Genomic DNA, 17,117 nt, shown 5'->3' with positions numbered 1-17,117 from the left:
TAGCCCCACCCATATACCCGCTTTTCACGTTGGATCTGCATCTCGTCTCATGGCAGTTAGGCCTCGCTACCCAAGTCGATGTCTTGGTCTGATCAGCAACCAGCCCAGCTAGCGTCGCCCCAAGGCCACACTCTGGGCTTCAATCTCAGGCCCACGCCCACCCGGCGGAAGATAAGACAATTGGGGCCACGAGCCATACAGGCTAACCTGCTGCATCGGCCCCACAAGGCCACACTCTGGGCCTCTATCTCAGGGCCAAGTCCAACCGGAGGAAGATAAGACAATTGGGTCCACGAGCCACAGGCTAACCTGCTAATTGAGTAATAAACTGAAGAGAACCATTCACCAACAAGAAGCTGGCTTCTTCAAAAAATTTATCAGCATAATTAACTAATATAACTGTGAGCTTTACGATAATCTAAGTAATTTACATGTAATATTACAAGAAGCTTCATCTTCCATCATCAAGGAGGTTGGTAAATTTCCTACGAAGTCAAGTTGCCATGTAAAACTTCTAAAGCACCAACTACATACCTCGCAGTTCTAGGACCTCGAAATTGGAGGTGTTGCTGGTATGGGCGGCTGACTGAAGAAACCTTCTGGCCCCTGAAAATTCTGGTATGGAATCGGCGGAGAAGGATAAGGGACAGCAGTTAGTGGGGTTCTAGGTATTGAAAAGCCAGGAGGTGGAGGCAGTGGTGGTGTATAGTTGTACGGTGCACCTATCATAGATCCAGCTGTCTGCATAAATGGTGGCGTGGCTAGCTGTGGGAGAGTTGGTAGCGGAGGTGGTGCTGCCTGATGCATGGCCAGATCTGGATGTGACACCTGAGGGGACAGTTGGGGAGGTGGCTGCTGCGGAGGCATTTGCGAGGTAGCTGTCGCCTTGTTTTGGAGCGAATCAGGATGGGGAAAAGGGGGAAGTGGTGGTTGTTGGGAATGCTGAGGTGGGAAGTAGGAAAAAGGAAGGTTTTCAAGTTTTGGCCTTTTCTCAAAAGGAAGAGCATCAGGAGATTCTTCCTTTGGATTTCCATCCGCCGATTCTGACGCCAGAGAGGAGAACACATAGGATAGCATTTGGGCCGAGGAGGTTGAAGCTGCAAGCTTTGCTGCCACAGCAGCAGCTGCAGATTTCCGTGGATCTTCTTCAAAGCGGGAAGAAGACTTACCAGTGAAAGATTCCTCCCTTGTGTACATTACCGGAGCTGATTGTTCCTTGTCTCCACCAGTGGCTGGAGTTTCTGGAGTGAAAGTGGAAGGTGCCTCAGCATGAGCGTTAACATCCCTCTGCTCTGCTGTCATATGACCTCTGTTGCAGTTCAGCAATTGTTGCCGAATGCTGCTTATATGTGCTGATTGTGACTCGGCAACCTGAAACAAAAGATAATTGCAAGAATATTAAATCCTAACCCCATGAATGATATTAAAACATCTAAGGAAAATTAAATGGTCCATCACGAGTTTATCATTGAATATTATTTTAGTAATGACAAATACTTTGGTAGGAAGCAATATTTGATGAACCTTGTGCATATAGCCTATCATTTTGATGTGATCCCTGATATATTACAGAACTGGTCAGGATTGCTATTTCAATGTGTCACTTCCTCAATACAGGCCAGACTGTTAAGGCACAGGGGCCTCATATATAGGATATCAAAGCATTGGCAGAAAATTCAATTGTTGAGTAGACTGTTGAAATCACTCCTGAAGATCTGAAAATGACATACTAAATCCCTTCAGTATATCTCATTCCCTCTCATTATTCCACTCCTATTTCCTTCTCCTGACATCTATCTCCACTCTCTAGTCTTCATCTTCTTCATCCTTCTTCTGAATTTCTTTCTTCACAAGCTCAAATAGTAGTGGAGCTATTCAAATCCAGAAACCTAGCAGCAAAAGCAGCCAATCACCAAAGAGAGGTCATGGCATTAGCCAGTAGCCTAATTTTTAGGCCTTTTCTCAGTTTATTGTCAATTTCAGAGTTTTTTTTCCAGAAGTTACTATATTTCACTAGATTCTTCATTCTTCATTTGAGTGAAGACATGACCTTTTATTTCAAGGAAATTGCCATATAATTTGCTAATATGTTTTGTCATAACTGATCTTTTATAGAGGGTTAATATGCAATTAGCATCTGATTAACAAATTTCAGTAGGCTTGGCCTTCAATTGGATGAGTCATCTCATGGTAAACAATGTTCGCTTGGTTTTGAAATGGAGTATAAGAACCAAGAAGAAGAAAGTACCTTGACAGAACAAATACAGAGTAACCATAGATGAAAGAAACCAAGCTGCTAGACCCTCATTTGTAAGGTATAATTCTAAGATCTAAGTTCAGACCACTACAATATGAGAAATTTTTTTAAGAATGAACAGATTCTTCTATCATGCATGAATTTTTCTCTCATGGCTCAAGACCATCTGTGGTCTGTGCTGTGAACTTTAGAAATCCAAATGAGAAGATGCTGAAAATTTTAATTAAAAAAACGCCATGAATGAATTGTAGGAGCATTAAAGTATTACCTGAAGTTGATTGTGAACTTGATCCAGCTTGAATTCCTGGAAATAAAACCATCAGTTCATTAATGAAATATAAAGAAGTGCTAACAATCTAATACCATGCATTCTACAAAAGCAACCAAAAGATCAACCTGCTCTTGGAGAGCCTCCTTCAAATGAGACACGAGACTTGCTCTTGATGATTCAGCTGTTCTCAGTTGCTCGATACATTCTGTCAGTATGTCATGCTGCCCTTGCAACTCCTCAACATATTTAGATCCATTGAATTGCCCTGTTTTCAAGGAAGGCAACATAAAAGCAGTTATACTACCACTACATATGACATGACATTCAATTTCAGTCAAAGAACAAGAACAGTTTTACAGAAAAATTTATGAGTTGGAAATTTAGATGCCTATCTACAAAAGCAATTAAAAGAAAGCACTATGCACTGTAAAATTCTAAAAATCACCACCAGCTTCTCATCCCTTACCACAGTACTGAAGGCATAATATTTAATAGTTGACGGCAATCAATAAAGCAAAAAAAGCAGATCCCATCATATCATTCCTCTCCCATAACCTGTGTAATTGTGAATTTGACAAAGACACTCCTTGCAGTCATGTTCAAATACAACGTAGAAATGCAGCATTATAATATTACTTGAGTTCATTTAGAAGTAGCAAATTCAATATTCATTTCAGACTGAAGCCAACTTAGATTAAAGTGCCCCATAACTACTGTAATACAAGAAGCAAAATACACTTGTATCTTAAGTGGAACTGCTTTATTAATGCCACTGCAGAAACAGTACAAGGTTAATCCTTTTTGTTATGGAACAACTGATGAATGCAGTCCCCATCCTCCCCCCATTGATTTGCCATATCCATGCTCAATGCAAAACAACAAAGCCTTATCTACACTCCTCAGGTTCAGCTACATGAATATGTTCAGGCTTGGCTACATATGTTTTCACAGTTCCACTCTTTCTAGGGTCATGCATACATAAGTACACACAATTGTGTGGACCACAAGCATAAAATTATGCATACATCCCAAGGGTAGACCAATGTGCGTGTAACATAATGTCTCCAAACATAAACACTCATTTTTGAATATTTATTTAATAGAGGGACACAGTAAGAACAAGTCCAAAGAAACTTTAGTTAGCTAGAGGTGTCTTTTTTGATAGGCAAAAGACTATATAAACTATTAAAGAGAGCACAATCCAGGAACATGGACTAATTAGGAATATGCTCTATTTCTTTGACAAAACACTCATGGGATACACATCCAGTGACACTGTGTCAATACATATCCAATACCATGTCATGAGCTTTGCACATTTTCGATTGGCCATTCAAGATTTTTTTTTTTTTTTTTTTTTTTGGCATTAAATTATGCTTCTAAAATTTGGTAGAAGGAACGGACAAGCAAAATAAACATCTATATAAAGATGATGAAAATTTATAAAACCAAGCCTTAGATAAGAAATATCCTGTTCCCTACTTACAAGTACCTGAGCTGTAATCACCACCAATCTCCTTCTCTGCTTTCTCAATGCAACCAATAGCGCTCCTGCATTTGCTCAATAGAGTTTCTTCATCCAATGGACTACCATATACATTTTCATAACTTGAAATGATTTTTTCCACTGCAGCTTGGAAAGGATGTTTCTGCTCCACAAATGAGTAAATAATTGAAACTCTTCAACTTAAATGAAGAAGTAACATCCAACAAAAATGCACATGACATCATTGAGATGATTGCACTCACATGTCTAAAGCTCAAGTTCTTGCTATATGAATTGTTATTATTATTTTTATCATTATTCTCCACAGTCTTCCCCATGAGCTCTTCTTTGAGAATTTGCCCCCTAGAACCGAATACCTTTCTCTCATCCCATATATTAATCTGTGTGGAAACAAGGAAAGTGAATCAATAATAGAAATAAAGTCCATTTGAAATATAATTGGAACTATTTTATATTTCAACAAGAGGAAATGGGGAATGACGCACTGCAGGGGAGGGGTGATCAAATAAAAATACATTAACACATAGAAGAGGTTATCATACTTGGGCAGATAGGTCATTCTCACTATATTTTACAAGTGAATTAGAATTAGAGCCTCTTCAGCAGGCAATCTTTCCATGAGAATGTGCTATTTAAAAATAACCCAAAGGAGGCACCATAGTTTACAATTAAGGGACACAAGCATAGAACCATTTTCATATAACTCTTGTACTTCACAAGATTGATGTTAGTTCATCCTAAACTAGAACTGATAGGTGGCTTTCAAAAATCAAAACCATAATAAGAACACACAAACAAACTTCTGAGGTTTAGCTTTGTGTAGAACATCAGTTGCTAAAAGTCATGTTCCTTACCACTTCATTTGGTTGCTAAGAAAATGAGTAAACTAAAATGAAACCCTGTGAGGAAAAAAACATGAACATGGCAAACTTAAAGCATTTTTCTTCTCTTTTCTTCCATTTTCTCAGCAACCGATAAGAGGCTAGATGTGAAAACCAATTAGATCAGATAAAAGCTCATTACTAGTAACATATTGGCTAAGCATTGCTTTGAAAATGTCAAATCTCTATTTTTTATCTTTACACAAAGGTTAGGTGACAAAAAGCTGCTAATCTGATGGCTCATAATAACTCCTTTGCATAAAAATGAACTTCATTGTTTCAATACATCTTTAAAATAGTTCAAAACTCTTGAAGACGCTATTGTGCCTATGAAAATTGGGTTCAGAGGTCTAACACCACTAGGTTTTTTTTTTCCCTTTAAAAAAAGCACCAATAAGACTGTTACCCTTCCCAATTCCACTACAGGACTTCAGCTCTTATGCAATAGCAGAAAGTTCTGCGTTTATATAAGAGGATTGACCTCTTGGCTAAAAACCAAGGTTGCATAAATTGGCAAAAGGTTCCTTCTTCTGTTGAATTTTATGAGCCTATAGAGCTCTGCGAAATTTTCTTGCTACATCTGACTTTAAGAAGTAAAAATGCATGACAACAGAATCAGCTCACTATCTCCTAATCCACTATTGTTATCTGCAAATAGTTGAACACAAGATTCACAATTCTTTCACACAGAGCAAACCATACCCTAGAATTTGATATCTTCTACATCAGATTCCCATTGCATGACAAAAGTTTTCTGGTGAATTATATCATTTTCGAGATAAAGAATCAACAAATAAGCAAACAAAACTAAGATCTATATACCAGTCGCAGCACAGCATTTTTCCCAAAATCATCTCCACTTTCTACTACATCACGAAGAGCATTTGGAAGAACCTTCCAAAATTCACCAACAAACTCCAAACCATTTCGCCTACTATTCTGCAAAATATCATTTGCAAGATATAGAAAGGAGAGTCGCTGCTCCCTCAGGGAGCAATGGAACTGTCTTTCCCATGTTTCAACAACTTGTTTTGCTCTCTTCCTATGGAAAATGCACCAGTGTGATAAAGCTTGATGACGTTAAGGTTCACATCAAAATTATGAGAAGACGAGCAAAATTAACAAGTTTAATCCCAAAGAAAAATATATGAAATGAACTACAAGTAGACGTAAAAAAAATGAAAAATTTGTCAAAAAGAAAAAGAAAAAACAGAAAATGAAGATGAAATTGTCTGTTAGTTGACCTCTTGACTTTCAATTTATTTGTAACTATGAAGAAAGATTAGCATAAAATTAAGTCCCCTTTAATTTACTCTGCTTATTTACCTATCAAAAAAACAAAAAGATTAGCATAAAATTAAGTGCTCCAACTAGGATTAAAGATGTTCAAGAAAATAAGCTTCCTAACATTTTTGCTAAAAAGAATCTGCCAAATTCTTTCCATTGAAAGCATGAAGATTGCCTTGCTTGACCAATAAAGGTTTCACCACCTAGAAGATCCTGTGCCTGGGGCTGCTCCCACATCAGAACCTTACTCTAGCAATACAGGAGTAATTCTTTTATAACCTAGCTCCAGTTTTTCTTATCCTTTTTTTTTTTTGCAAGTAAGAGAATGTATTAAAAGGTGCTAAAAGCGCACAAAAGTACACAGGACGTATACAAAGTACGCTTGGCAAAAAATAGGAAAAAGGGAATACGCAAAAAATACTCCCTCCCTCATCCAAGCCCCAACCAATCTAAGAAGTCAACCATATTCCTATACCCACCGCCTATATACACCCTAACCCACATAGAGAGATTGTTAAGGAAAATAAAATAGGAACAGTTTTTCTTATCCTTGGTCTTAAAAATATAACAAATAAAATATTACATGGTTTTTCAATAATATTTTACTTAAATTTTAATCTGTATATCTTAGAAGGTACCCATATAATCACCTGTGTGTGTGAATATATATATATATATATATATATATATATATATATATATATTGACTGGCATCTGCAGCATGGATATATGTAATAGGTTTTACTTCTAAGTATTTTATTTTGGTTCAATTTATCTTTCCAGTCAATTTAAGCTCCAAGTTCATACATCAGTGAAGTTGTGCACTTATTCTGTCAAAATAATCATGCCTCACCACTTTTATGCATGTCATAGAACAGATATTAATGCAACCAATTGCATGCTGAATTTTGCCTCTAAAAGTTCTTTCCAATAAAATTGTCATTAAACTCGTCCAAAAATGATCGTCACACCTCTCTCTCCCCTACTAAGAGAACATCTTCCTTTTTCTTTTCATCCCCAAATATAATTTTCTCAAAATACAGGATCATCTCGAAAGGCCATGATGTCAAAAAGCTCTATACTCCAAGCTGCAAATCATCTTTTAAAGCTTTCAATTTTTTTGTAAGAATGAAACTAGGGGAGCCCTTAAGAACATGATTAGACCAACAAGCCTTCAAAAAGTCACCAAATCCCTCCACTTTCAACCACGTATTTCGAATCTAAATAGGCTTTTACCTCTCCTTATTCCCCACATTCTAAAAGGATAGGAGCATGATCTAAAACAAGCCTTTGAAGGCTTGCACCAAAATAGCGCTTTGAAGTACACAAGAAATATACTACGAATGCTTAAAAGCACTAACAAAAAATAGGGACCAACAAAAAACTAAGTTTTTTTATAGGTAAAAGGGTATTGTATTAAATAAAAGTATACACGATGTACAAAATGACAAAAGCCAGTCAAGGTGAATACACAAAAATAAGCAACCGCACCCTACGGGGAACCTAACCAATGCACAAAATCTAACAATGACATACCACCAACCCCAATGTACAATCTAACTCAATCCCAAAATAGATACAAAAAAGAACTTTTAATTGTTTGGTCCAAACTTTCATTATTCTCAAAAGCTTTCCTATTTCTTTCCCTCCAAATGGACCAAAAAAGGCATAAATGGGCAATTTTCCAAGCTTTTTTCCTCTTTTAGCCAACTAATGAACCACTCCAACTCAAGAGCACCCCTTTCACAAAAGAGTGCATCATCCACTATACATCAAATAGAGGAACTCAACCAGTCCACAAAATCTACTATAGAAGGAGGACCAAAGTTTAAATAGAACCTAGACCAAGTGCAAAGATTACAAACTAAAAAATATTTTAGTCCTTCAAAACAGGCCTTCAAAGTATTGATTGGGTTGCATTAGAGAAGGGATCCTCTAATCCCACAAGACAAGAAAATGATCCAATCAATACATTTGAAGATCATCTTGTCCCTTGCACCAAGTGAAAGGCCATCCTGATAAAGGCGCATCCTCCAATTGAAACTCTTCAATAAACTATGAAAAGTCTCTCATAAAGGAGGAAACATGGCTACAAGTTCTTTTCCCTAAGAATTAGATCACGCTGATATCCCCTCCTATGCACCAAGGTTCCTTCCATAGCCCTCGAATGGCATGCAAATTCCTCCCAAAGCCCCTTTCTTTTCAACCTCACAAAAGGAGGTGTGACCTATGTACACAAGAGGTATACAAAAGGCATATCTAAACTAATTAAACTTTGGGTGCTACTTCTTACCTCAATATCCATCCAAAATGCTATGGATATGATTTTTATGCCTATCAACTGATATGCCCACATTTTTACAAAACCAAAGGTATTTTCTATTAATCCATGGGTATAGGACCACCCCAACCTCTCCATTCCAATTTTTGACTTCTAAAGACTTTGCCAAACACTCTAAATCCCTTGATCCTAACAACAAAGCCTCGTCTAAGGGATCCATACATGCCAAAAATCCCTTATTCTTGCTAGCTTCAACCTCCATACTAGAGGAATTGTTCAAAATGTTTTCGTAGAATTCCACTGAGTGACCATCCTAGAGAATCATTCATAAAAAAGAAATCCCCATTAAGACTCACTAGACCAAAAAGAGCAAAGGAAGCAATAGAGGCTCCTATCATCTCAAGACCCATCCGCCAAAGAGAGAGGAATCAAAGACTTACTTGGCGTTGAAGCAAGGTTGCTTCCCATTGAAAGAGATAATGCCAACATGGCTAGCTCTATTTGTGACATCCTACATCGGATAGGGGGAAAAGTTATTGACGCTATATAAGTATGGACTCCTCGTAACCTTATAGATGCGTTTTAAAGCCGTGAGGACCCCTTTGGGTCCAAAGCGGACAATATCTACACCGTTGGGAGCGGGTTGTTACAAATGGTATCAGAATTGATCCCCAACTTCGGTGTGGGTTTTGTTTGGCCCCATAAGGGTATTTGTCTGTTTGACCCCACAATCCCGTGGGACACAACGAGGACGTTGTGTTTGCATGGGGTAGGTGTTTGTAACATTCCACATCGGATAGGGGAGAAAGTTTCTAGCGCTGTATAAGTATAGACTTCTCTTAACCCTGTAGACGCATTTTAAAGTTGTGAGGGTCCCTTTGGGTTTAAAGCGGACAATATCTACACGATTGGGAGCGGACAATATCTCTGATATCATTTGTAATGACCTGCTCTCAACTGTGTAGATATTGTCCGCTTTTGACCCAAAGGGGTCATCACAACTTAAAAACACATCTACAGGGTTAAGAGAAGTCCATATTTATATAATGCCATAAAATTTCCCCCTATCCGATGTAGGATGTCACAAACACCACCCTCCTCCCCACCCCTCCATGCAAACACAACGTCCTTGTTGTATCTCATAGGATTGTGGGGTCAAACAAATAAACACCCTTATGGGGCCAAACAAAGCCCACACCGAAGTCGAGGATTGACTCTGATACCATTTGTAACAATCTGCTCCCAACCATGTAGATATTGTCCACTTTGGACCCAAAGAGGTTTTCACGGCTTTAAAACACGTCTACACGGTTATGAGGAGTCCATACTTATATGGTGTCAGGAACTTTCCCCTCTATCCAATGTGGAATGTCACACTATTGCCCTTGAATCACAAAAACAACGAGCTTGGCTTCATTTACCTTTTGCTCCATGGTACCCCCTTCTCCACTTCCTAAAAGGGAGCCTCGACTTCTCAACCACCTTGTGCACATCCCACAGAGGACTACCTCAAGGTGAGGGCTAGAGGATCCAAATCTAGGTCCAATCTGTTTGGGCTCTCTCAAATTTCTAGCCTTTGCGTTCTCAACCTTGGCCCAAAGATTGGCCCAATTCCTCCTCCTTAAAGGCCCATTAACTTTCTCAACAACTGTAGGCAAAATGGGCTCCCAAATATATTTTAAGCTGAGAAGTTGCCAATATGAAGAAAGAAAAATGCAATGATTCTTTTATTTGGTGTTTAAGCCTGGATGTTTTGGAATTTTGATACAGATTCAATATTATTCCACATTCAGAAAATATAATCATCACAAGCAATGGATCCAGGAAGACAATAACCATGATTGGCAATACCAACAATAACCATTAATAGCAGGGAATCCATATATCAGAAAACTTAAGCAACAAGTAAAAGGATGAAATAGTATAAGAAGAATATCATATGCTTTCACCAAATTTTAACATGCATCCATAATAATCAGTTATAAGGATACTCTCTATGCTCTTTTGTGAGCTATTGAGTTTGGCTAGCTTCTCAACCAAAATCTGCTCATTAAATATTCCATTCATTGTTCTGGTACCAAAAGCTGTCCAGCTAATAGAGATAAGACCTACAAAGGGAAAAAAAAGAAATGATACACAATCAGATCTATCTATGACCCAAATAAAACACGAATTTCTAATATAGAGTAGGTAATATGAAAAAGAAATTATCATTAAAAGAAAATCATAAACTTGAGCAATACTATTTTTCATGATCCTAGAGAGAGAAAGATGGGCATCAACAATTCTGACAAGTTTTAATAAGTGCATACTCTTGCCTGTCAATCAGAAAGGCGCAAAGAAGACCATAGTATAACGTAATAATGTACTCTTACAGTTAAGATCATATCTAAACTCAAAATGATTTTTTCCGTTATTCAGGGTAAGTTGATAAAAAATTCTTCTATATTGCCATTTCTGCACAAGTACATGATGAAAACCTTGCTGCCCTTGAGGCCTGGCTTAAGTGGTGGCAAGAGGTTTGGGGTGGGAATGTTGGGAGGGACCGGGTTTTAAGTCACAGCAGGGACCAAAAAAAGTTGCCTATCAAAGTAAATATATGGAAACCTTGTCAAAGTCAAACAAGTTTGCTGCCTAGTAGATTTGAAACAAACTACACAACACATAACGAAAGAATCTTTTCTGGAGCTGAAACCACAGAAACATCAATCCTCGAAATCCCCATAATGCTATAATCTGATCCATGTGTAATCAGTGAAGTCTATTGCATTATTAAAGAATTTAAATGAATGCATAATTAGAACCATTTTGCACTTCAAGAAATCTATTTGTGATATAAAGCATTTTGCATTTTGCAAGATCTATTTGACATAAAACATTTTCCTTCTCAAAGATGGCAAGCACTATGTGAATCAGGATTGAAGTTACGAAGAATGAAAACATGCAAAACAGAGAGAAGCCAGGAGATGGAATAGTCACTAACTAATTATGATAATGGTTATAAAGCAACTTGTCGACATGGTAGACAATTTAGGAAATCTAATGGGGAGACAATCCATTTCTCCAACTTTCCGCAAGTTATGGAGTGATCATTTTTATATTTATATTGTCCTCAATCTCCTGGTGTTCGATTGTCAATTCAAAATTTTTTTTTCTTAATACATGTCTGTCCTTTAGGTTGAGTGGTCACAGGAAGATTACAAATACACTAAGTCTCAAATAGAGAATGAATTGAAAACCCAATTCCTCCACAATATCCCTTTCGTACGTACAAGTTGCAACTACAATTCAAAACCTAATGCTCGGATTGGTTGAAAATTGGCATGGGAGTAGTGGAGCAAAACAAAATCAAAACCTAATGCTCCACTCAGATTGGTCGAAAATCAACATACGAGTAGTGGAGTAAAAAGAAATCAAAACCTAATGCTCCATCCGGTCCAAAATCCGAACTTCAGCTGCGTTCCGACAAGAAACGAAAACACAAAATCAACTCAACCTGCCTTTTATACCAATTCCGCTCTCAAAGCTAAGAATCTTGTTTTCTCATGAACAAACACTAAACTTCCAATTCCTTTTCCTCAATTAACTAGGCAACCAAACAAACCTAAACAAAAGCATAAAATTCACAGTAAAAGCCATTATCCCTAATAAGAAGGCAAAAATCAGACCTGTTAAGGTTAATGCAGCGGAGGCTCTTGCATTTAGACAGTGAGAAGGTGGCGGAGATTAGGGTTTATGGTGAAAATTTCGAGGTAGATTCATGAGTTTGTGTTTAATTTGAAGGGATTGGGAGGAGTGAAAATCGAAGCTCGTGTCGAGAAGCTGTGGGTCGAAAATGAGAGTACCGCTCTCTCTATTTTTTCAAATATGCCCTCGCTATTGCCCTAGGATTAAAATGGACTTTGGAGAAGGCTCGTGGAATAAATATATATATATATATATATATATTCTTTTATTTTGCAATAAAATTGTATTGATACTGTTTAATCAAATATTTCTTGTTTAATTTACATTCCTATATTTAATATACTATTTTAAAAATTAATAAAAATAAACTAAAAGAAGATCACGCAACTGATGAAGGTTTCTTAACAATTTTAATACAAATTATTAAAATTCATTTATTAAAGATGGTCATATTAAAATACATTCATTTATTCAAAATATTATCACATGTTTTTCCATTTTGCTTATGAAATCGTGGGAGACCATATTAGTATCTATCACAATAAATAAATTACATATATAAAGAAAAAAATGAATTATATTAAATCGAAAAAAGTTTGTTTCATACGCTCATGTGAAAAAAATTATAAAATAAGAATCCAATTTTATAAAATACCAATTTCAAATAATTATTTAAAAATAATTAACATTTCTTCTATTTTTTTATTATCAAATATACTACTTTATACTATTAAATCAACGTTTTCAATTTGAGTGAAAATCGATTTTTGGGCCTCAAATCAGCCCATGTCTAAATCGAGCCATAGATCATTGGGTTAGCCAGGCCCAAACACTGGGCTGGCCCAACCTAGTGTACGATTTTTTTTCGATTCTGTAGCTGGGGTTTCTCCCGTGTACGAAGAATTAGGTTTAGGGTTTTTCCCTGTTCATCGTTTGCGAAAGAGGATGGTTTCAGTGGAGAATTCTTCTACCGATCCAAATCTTTTCCTCACGAATAGGCTTGGAGATATTCGAGCATATTCATATTCTTTAGCGTCATTCACTCTCCAATGGAGGGACCTGGAGGAGTTGTTCGAGTCAATTCAGTTGTCCGTCGACGACTGCTTCAACGATATCCAACTGAGACAGAAGCAAATCACCGAAGCATTATCTTCATCAGTCCCATCTCAGCCTCGGCCGGAGTTGAAGTATCTCTGCCTTAACATGGACGGTAAGGGCTTGAGATCGTTCCTGATTGAGAAAACAAAGGCGCGTCCACCGTTCTCGATCGGAGACGAAGTCTCGGCCGCCCTTTTATCTGCTCCCGATCCGGCAATGCTTGTGCTGGATGCAGTGGATGGCTTTTACCCGCGAAAATCTAAATCTAAGGGAAAGGATAAGCGCAGCGAATTGGTTGATATCAGAAGGACCTGTGTTCTTCTGTTGGAGCAGTTGATGAAAATCTCCCCACGAATTGGTCCTGCTGTGACTGCGAAAGCCAAGAAATTGGCAATTGAATGGAAAGCGAAAATTAATGGGGAAAACGATAATTCATCGAGGGTGTTAGGCCTTTTGCTGCTCTTAGCTGCGTATGAATTGGGCTGTGTATTTCAATTGAATGTGTTGTTTGATCTTTTCGAGATGGTTCCTCTGCACCACCAGGCTTCCGAGTTGTATCGGAGGCTTGGGCTCATGGATAGGGTTTCTGGTAAGCTTGGTCATATAGGCCATAGGTATAGCGCAAGAACTACAAAATTTGGGCTAGTTTTGTATACTGTCTTGTGTCCAGGGTGCACATTTTGTTTACATGCTCCATTTGTAATGTATGAGTGCTTCATTTGTGAGTCCCAAGTTGAATTTTAATATACATATATATATATATATATATATTTTTACTTATCAAAAAAATATTTTTATGAGTTTATATGACAGGGGATTTGACAAAGAAGCCCCTTACTAATTGGAGCAAACAGCTAATATTTGCAAATTCCTTAGTAAACTTTACAAAGAAACTTCTTGGTGTTGATGGTCCTTTCTCATGGAAGCTCCTCCATTGAGTGGAGGTCTCATATTTCATTGCCTTGTGGAGTGGCATTGCTGCCATTACCTCTTGGGACTGTCCATGAGACATGTTTTCTTCATTTGTGATCATGTGGGTGTTCTTGTTAAATGAATTACTGGGAAGTTTTATTTACAAGCGTAGTGCAGTTGTTTAGCAGTTCTTTTATTATGTGAGTGGGAAGTTCAATAAAGAACTTCCTTACTTGATTGGAGCAAACTGCTAATGTTTGCAAATTCTTTAGTAAAAATTACAAAGTAAGCTCATTGATGTTGATGGTCCTTCCTTATGGAAGATCCTTCATCGATGATGGGTGGTCTCATATTCCATTGCCTTGTGGAGTAATGTTGCTGCCATTACCTTTTGGGACTGGCCATAAGACATATTTTTTTATTTGCTTAATCTTTGTCTGTATATACGCTATTCTTTTTTAAATGTATCATTTGTCACTTCTATTTACAAGCTTAACACAGCATTTTGGCATTTCTTGTATTATGTGACGGGGAAGTTCCTCCAAGAACTCCCATAATGGGAGCAAACCAGTAATGTTTGTAAATTCCTTAATAAGCGTCACAGAGAAAAGCTCATTGATGTTGATGGTCCTTCCATTTGGGGGTTCCTCCATTAATGTGTGGTTCCATATTCCATTGCCTTGTGGAGCAGCATTGCTGCCATTACCTTGTGGGACTGGCCATGGAACAAACATTTTTCTTATCACAATTTTGTTTATGGTTTTTATGTTATAGAGTTTCAAATATGTATATGTGTGTATGCCTTTTGTCTAGATAGGAGAAAGGTTTTCTTCTTTCTTTTGCCTAGCTTCTTGGGCATTGCTCGTGTACTTCATGTGTACTCTTTTCGCCTCTTCTAGGCTTTTCTAATACAATCTCTTATTTAACTATAAAAAAAAATATCGTATATGTGTGTATGTGTGTGTGTTATAGGCAAACTAGGATAATTAAGTTAGAATAAACCCCAAATGAAAAGGGGGTTTCACCCATGTACACACTAAGTATACAAGCAAAGCACATTTATCATTATTTCATTTACAAGCTTAACTTACTGAAGAAATTGCTTAGTTAAGAACTTCCTTACTGTATCACTGCAAACCAGTAATACTTGTGAATTCCTTTGTAAATGCATAGAAATGGCCCTTTCTTTTAAGAATTCCTCCATTGATATCCAGTCTCATATTCCATCACTGCCGCGTTTACCTCTTGGTACTGGCCATTAGACAAACATATTTCTCTTTATGCATTTTATTAAATTAGTTTTTGTTGAGATTTTGTATAAAAAATATTGCCTATGATGATATCAGCTATCAAAATACCATCTTTTGGGACTGAATGGCTAGTAGGCCTTGCTGTTATTCTACAATTCTGAGGCCTTGCCTTACTGTACATAATGTTACTCTTAATTCCTCTGTTTCCTATCTTGTCATTGAAATTGCTGGTCGTGTTAAAGCCATTGCACAGGCGATACCAATAGTGTATTAATATTTTCTATTAATTTCATATTAATTGTGTCCATTTTATTGCTATTGATTTATTTATCAACAGCATAATAGAATATTTTGAACTGGAAATTGCAATACTAGCCCCATAGTGCTTCTTGTTTGATTCCTCCTCATGTTCTTAGATCACTTTTATTATTGGATGAATATGATGTTACAAACGGTCTTTTATGTGATTAAACTTGGATGTTTAACCTATAATTTGATTACAATTTTCAATTCTATGCATATACTCATCTGAATGTGAAAAAAGCTTAATGGGCTGCTTTAATTTCCATAGGTGTCATTGTCTTACGCATCCCTAATGCAGTCTTGATGATACTTGCATCTTTATTTCCTTTGCTTCAGATTTCATTCAAAATCTTATTACAAAGAGGAAGCAAATAGAAGCTATTAAGTTTATATATGAATTTGGGTTGGTTGACAAGTTCCCACCATTCCCCTTGTTAAGAGCCCACTTGCAGGATGCCAAGAGGGCTCACAAAAAGGCTACAAAGGAAGCCGACTCACGTCAATCAAAGGTACAACTAATTCCTTTTTATCTTTCAGGACTCAGGATTAGTACCCATTCTTAAATCCCAGCATTCCAATATTCCCTCATTATACATGCTCACCACAGGATGAGGCCTTTGACAAAGAAATAGCTGCAGTTAAAGCTGTGATCAGTTGCGTCAAGGATCATAAGATCGAGTGCAAGTACACGAGCAAAAATCTGGGAAAACGAATAAATCAGTTAAAAGCCCTGAAGAGAAGCAGAGAAAAAGAGATTGAAGGAGGTAAGGACTGTACCAGGACAGCACCTCAGGCTCAACAACAGCATCACAATAAAAAGAAGAGACTCCGGGCAGATCCAGCTGCAAACAGCAATCCCAAATAGACCTGCCATTTCCTCTACCATTTACCCTTTTTTCGACAATCTGGGCAAGCAGCAGCTGCAGCATTTACATATTACATTCCTACATGCTGAATGTAAAGTTGTAAACCATGTGCCTGCCTGTAACATGTAACTAGTTCAAGTTCGTCTTCAGTTCATATTCCAGTTACTTGTAGAGCAACTTCGGTTTCAGGCCAGAGATTATTGAAGCGCAAGTGTACATTATTATTCTTTTGTTCATAAATGTTTGATTATTGTTCTTTTGTTCGCTTCAATATTATTATTATTTTTATTGAAGTGTGCATTATTATTGTTATCGTTATTGCTTTTGAAGTGGGGAAGTATGCCCTTGACTACATTATTGTTCTTGTTTAGTCATACTGTTTGATTATTTCTTGTAACATGATTAGAATGAAAGTGAATCTAAATCACAATGACAAAAGGGGCGCCTTCCAGGAAATTTCAACGGTTTCGATTTCGAGGATTTCAAAAGCCATATTTAAATGAGTCTTATAATAGAA

General features: G+C 37.2%; 2 protein-coding genes and 1 non-coding gene across 4 annotated transcripts; 2 read left to right on the top strand and 1 right to left on the bottom strand.

Annotated features, from left to right (window-relative positions):
* Positions 1 to 361: 361 nt before the first annotated feature.
* LOC100250806 (uncharacterized) lies at positions 362 to 12,396 on the bottom strand. 2 transcript variants are annotated; one of them, XM_010665476.3, is made up of 8 exons: positions 12,153 to 12,396; positions 10,476 to 10,592; positions 5,739 to 5,986; positions 4,278 to 4,415; positions 4,021 to 4,177; positions 2,654 to 2,793; positions 2,526 to 2,561; positions 362 to 1,371 (listed from the first exon to the last, which is right to left on the bottom strand). In XM_010665476.3, exons 2-8 carry the CDS (start codon positions 10,549 to 10,551, stop codon positions 544 to 546), a joined length of 1,623 nt encoding a protein of 540 aa, XP_010663778.1. In that variant the 5' UTR covers positions 10,552 to 10,592; positions 12,153 to 12,396; the 3' UTR covers positions 362 to 543. The 2 variants fall into 2 exon arrangements, with proteins under 2 accessions (XP_010663778.1, XP_010663777.1); XM_010665475.3 differs by having other exon boundaries at positions 4,015 to 4,177; positions 12,153 to 12,389.
* Positions 12,397 to 13,037: 641 nt separating this feature from the next.
* Positions 13,038 to 16,893, top strand: LOC104882370 (FRIGIDA-like protein 2). Its single transcript, XM_010665477.3, has 3 exons — positions 13,038 to 13,858; positions 16,071 to 16,243; positions 16,342 to 16,893. Exons 1-3 carry the CDS (start codon positions 13,117 to 13,119, stop codon positions 16,597 to 16,599), a joined length of 1,173 nt encoding a protein of 390 aa, XP_010663779.1. The 5' UTR covers positions 13,038 to 13,116; the 3' UTR covers positions 16,600 to 16,893.
* Positions 15,509 to 15,597, top strand: LOC132253028 (small nucleolar RNA SNORD96 family). The gene has a single exon (XR_009464809.1). It is a non-coding gene; the product is annotated as a small nucleolar RNA SNORD96 family (small nucleolar RNA).
* Positions 16,894 to 17,117: the final 224 nt, after the last annotated feature.

The sequence above is a fragment of the Vitis vinifera genome, chromosome 17 (genome assembly GCF_030704535.1).
Source record: "Vitis vinifera cultivar Pinot Noir 40024 chromosome 17, ASM3070453v1".
NCBI lineage: Eukaryota > Viridiplantae > Streptophyta > Magnoliopsida > Vitales > Vitaceae > Vitis > Vitis vinifera.
This window is presented reverse-complemented; position numbering and strand designations above follow the sequence as displayed.

What these genes read in the sequence shown, in the direction of transcription:
- LOC100250806 (XM_010665475.3), bottom strand. Translation starts at nt 10,551, where the DNA reads ATGAATGGAATATTTAATGAGCAGATTTTGGTTGAGAAGCTAGCCAAA. An exon ending in AAAATGCTGTGCTGCGACTG is followed by an intron (nt 4,416 to 5,738) that starts GTATATAGATCT and finishes GTTTCCACACAG; the next exon opens with ATTAATATATGGGATGAGAG. An exon ending in AGAACTTGAGCTTTAGACAT is followed by an intron (nt 4,178 to 4,277) that starts GTGAGTGCAATC and finishes TTTGTGGAGCAG; the next exon opens with AAACATCCTTTCCAAGCTGC.
- LOC104882370 (XM_010665477.3), top strand. Translation starts at nt 13,117, where the DNA reads ATGGTTTCAGTGGAGAATTCTTCTACCGATCCAAATCTTTTCCTCACG. An exon ending in GCTCATGGATAGGGTTTCTG is followed by an intron (nt 13,859 to 16,070) that starts GTAAGCTTGGTC and finishes CCTTTGCTTCAG; the next exon opens with ATTTCATTCAAAATCTTATT. An exon ending in CCGACTCACGTCAATCAAAG is followed by an intron (nt 16,244 to 16,341) that starts GTACAACTAATT and finishes TGCTCACCACAG; the next exon opens with GATGAGGCCTTTGACAAAGA.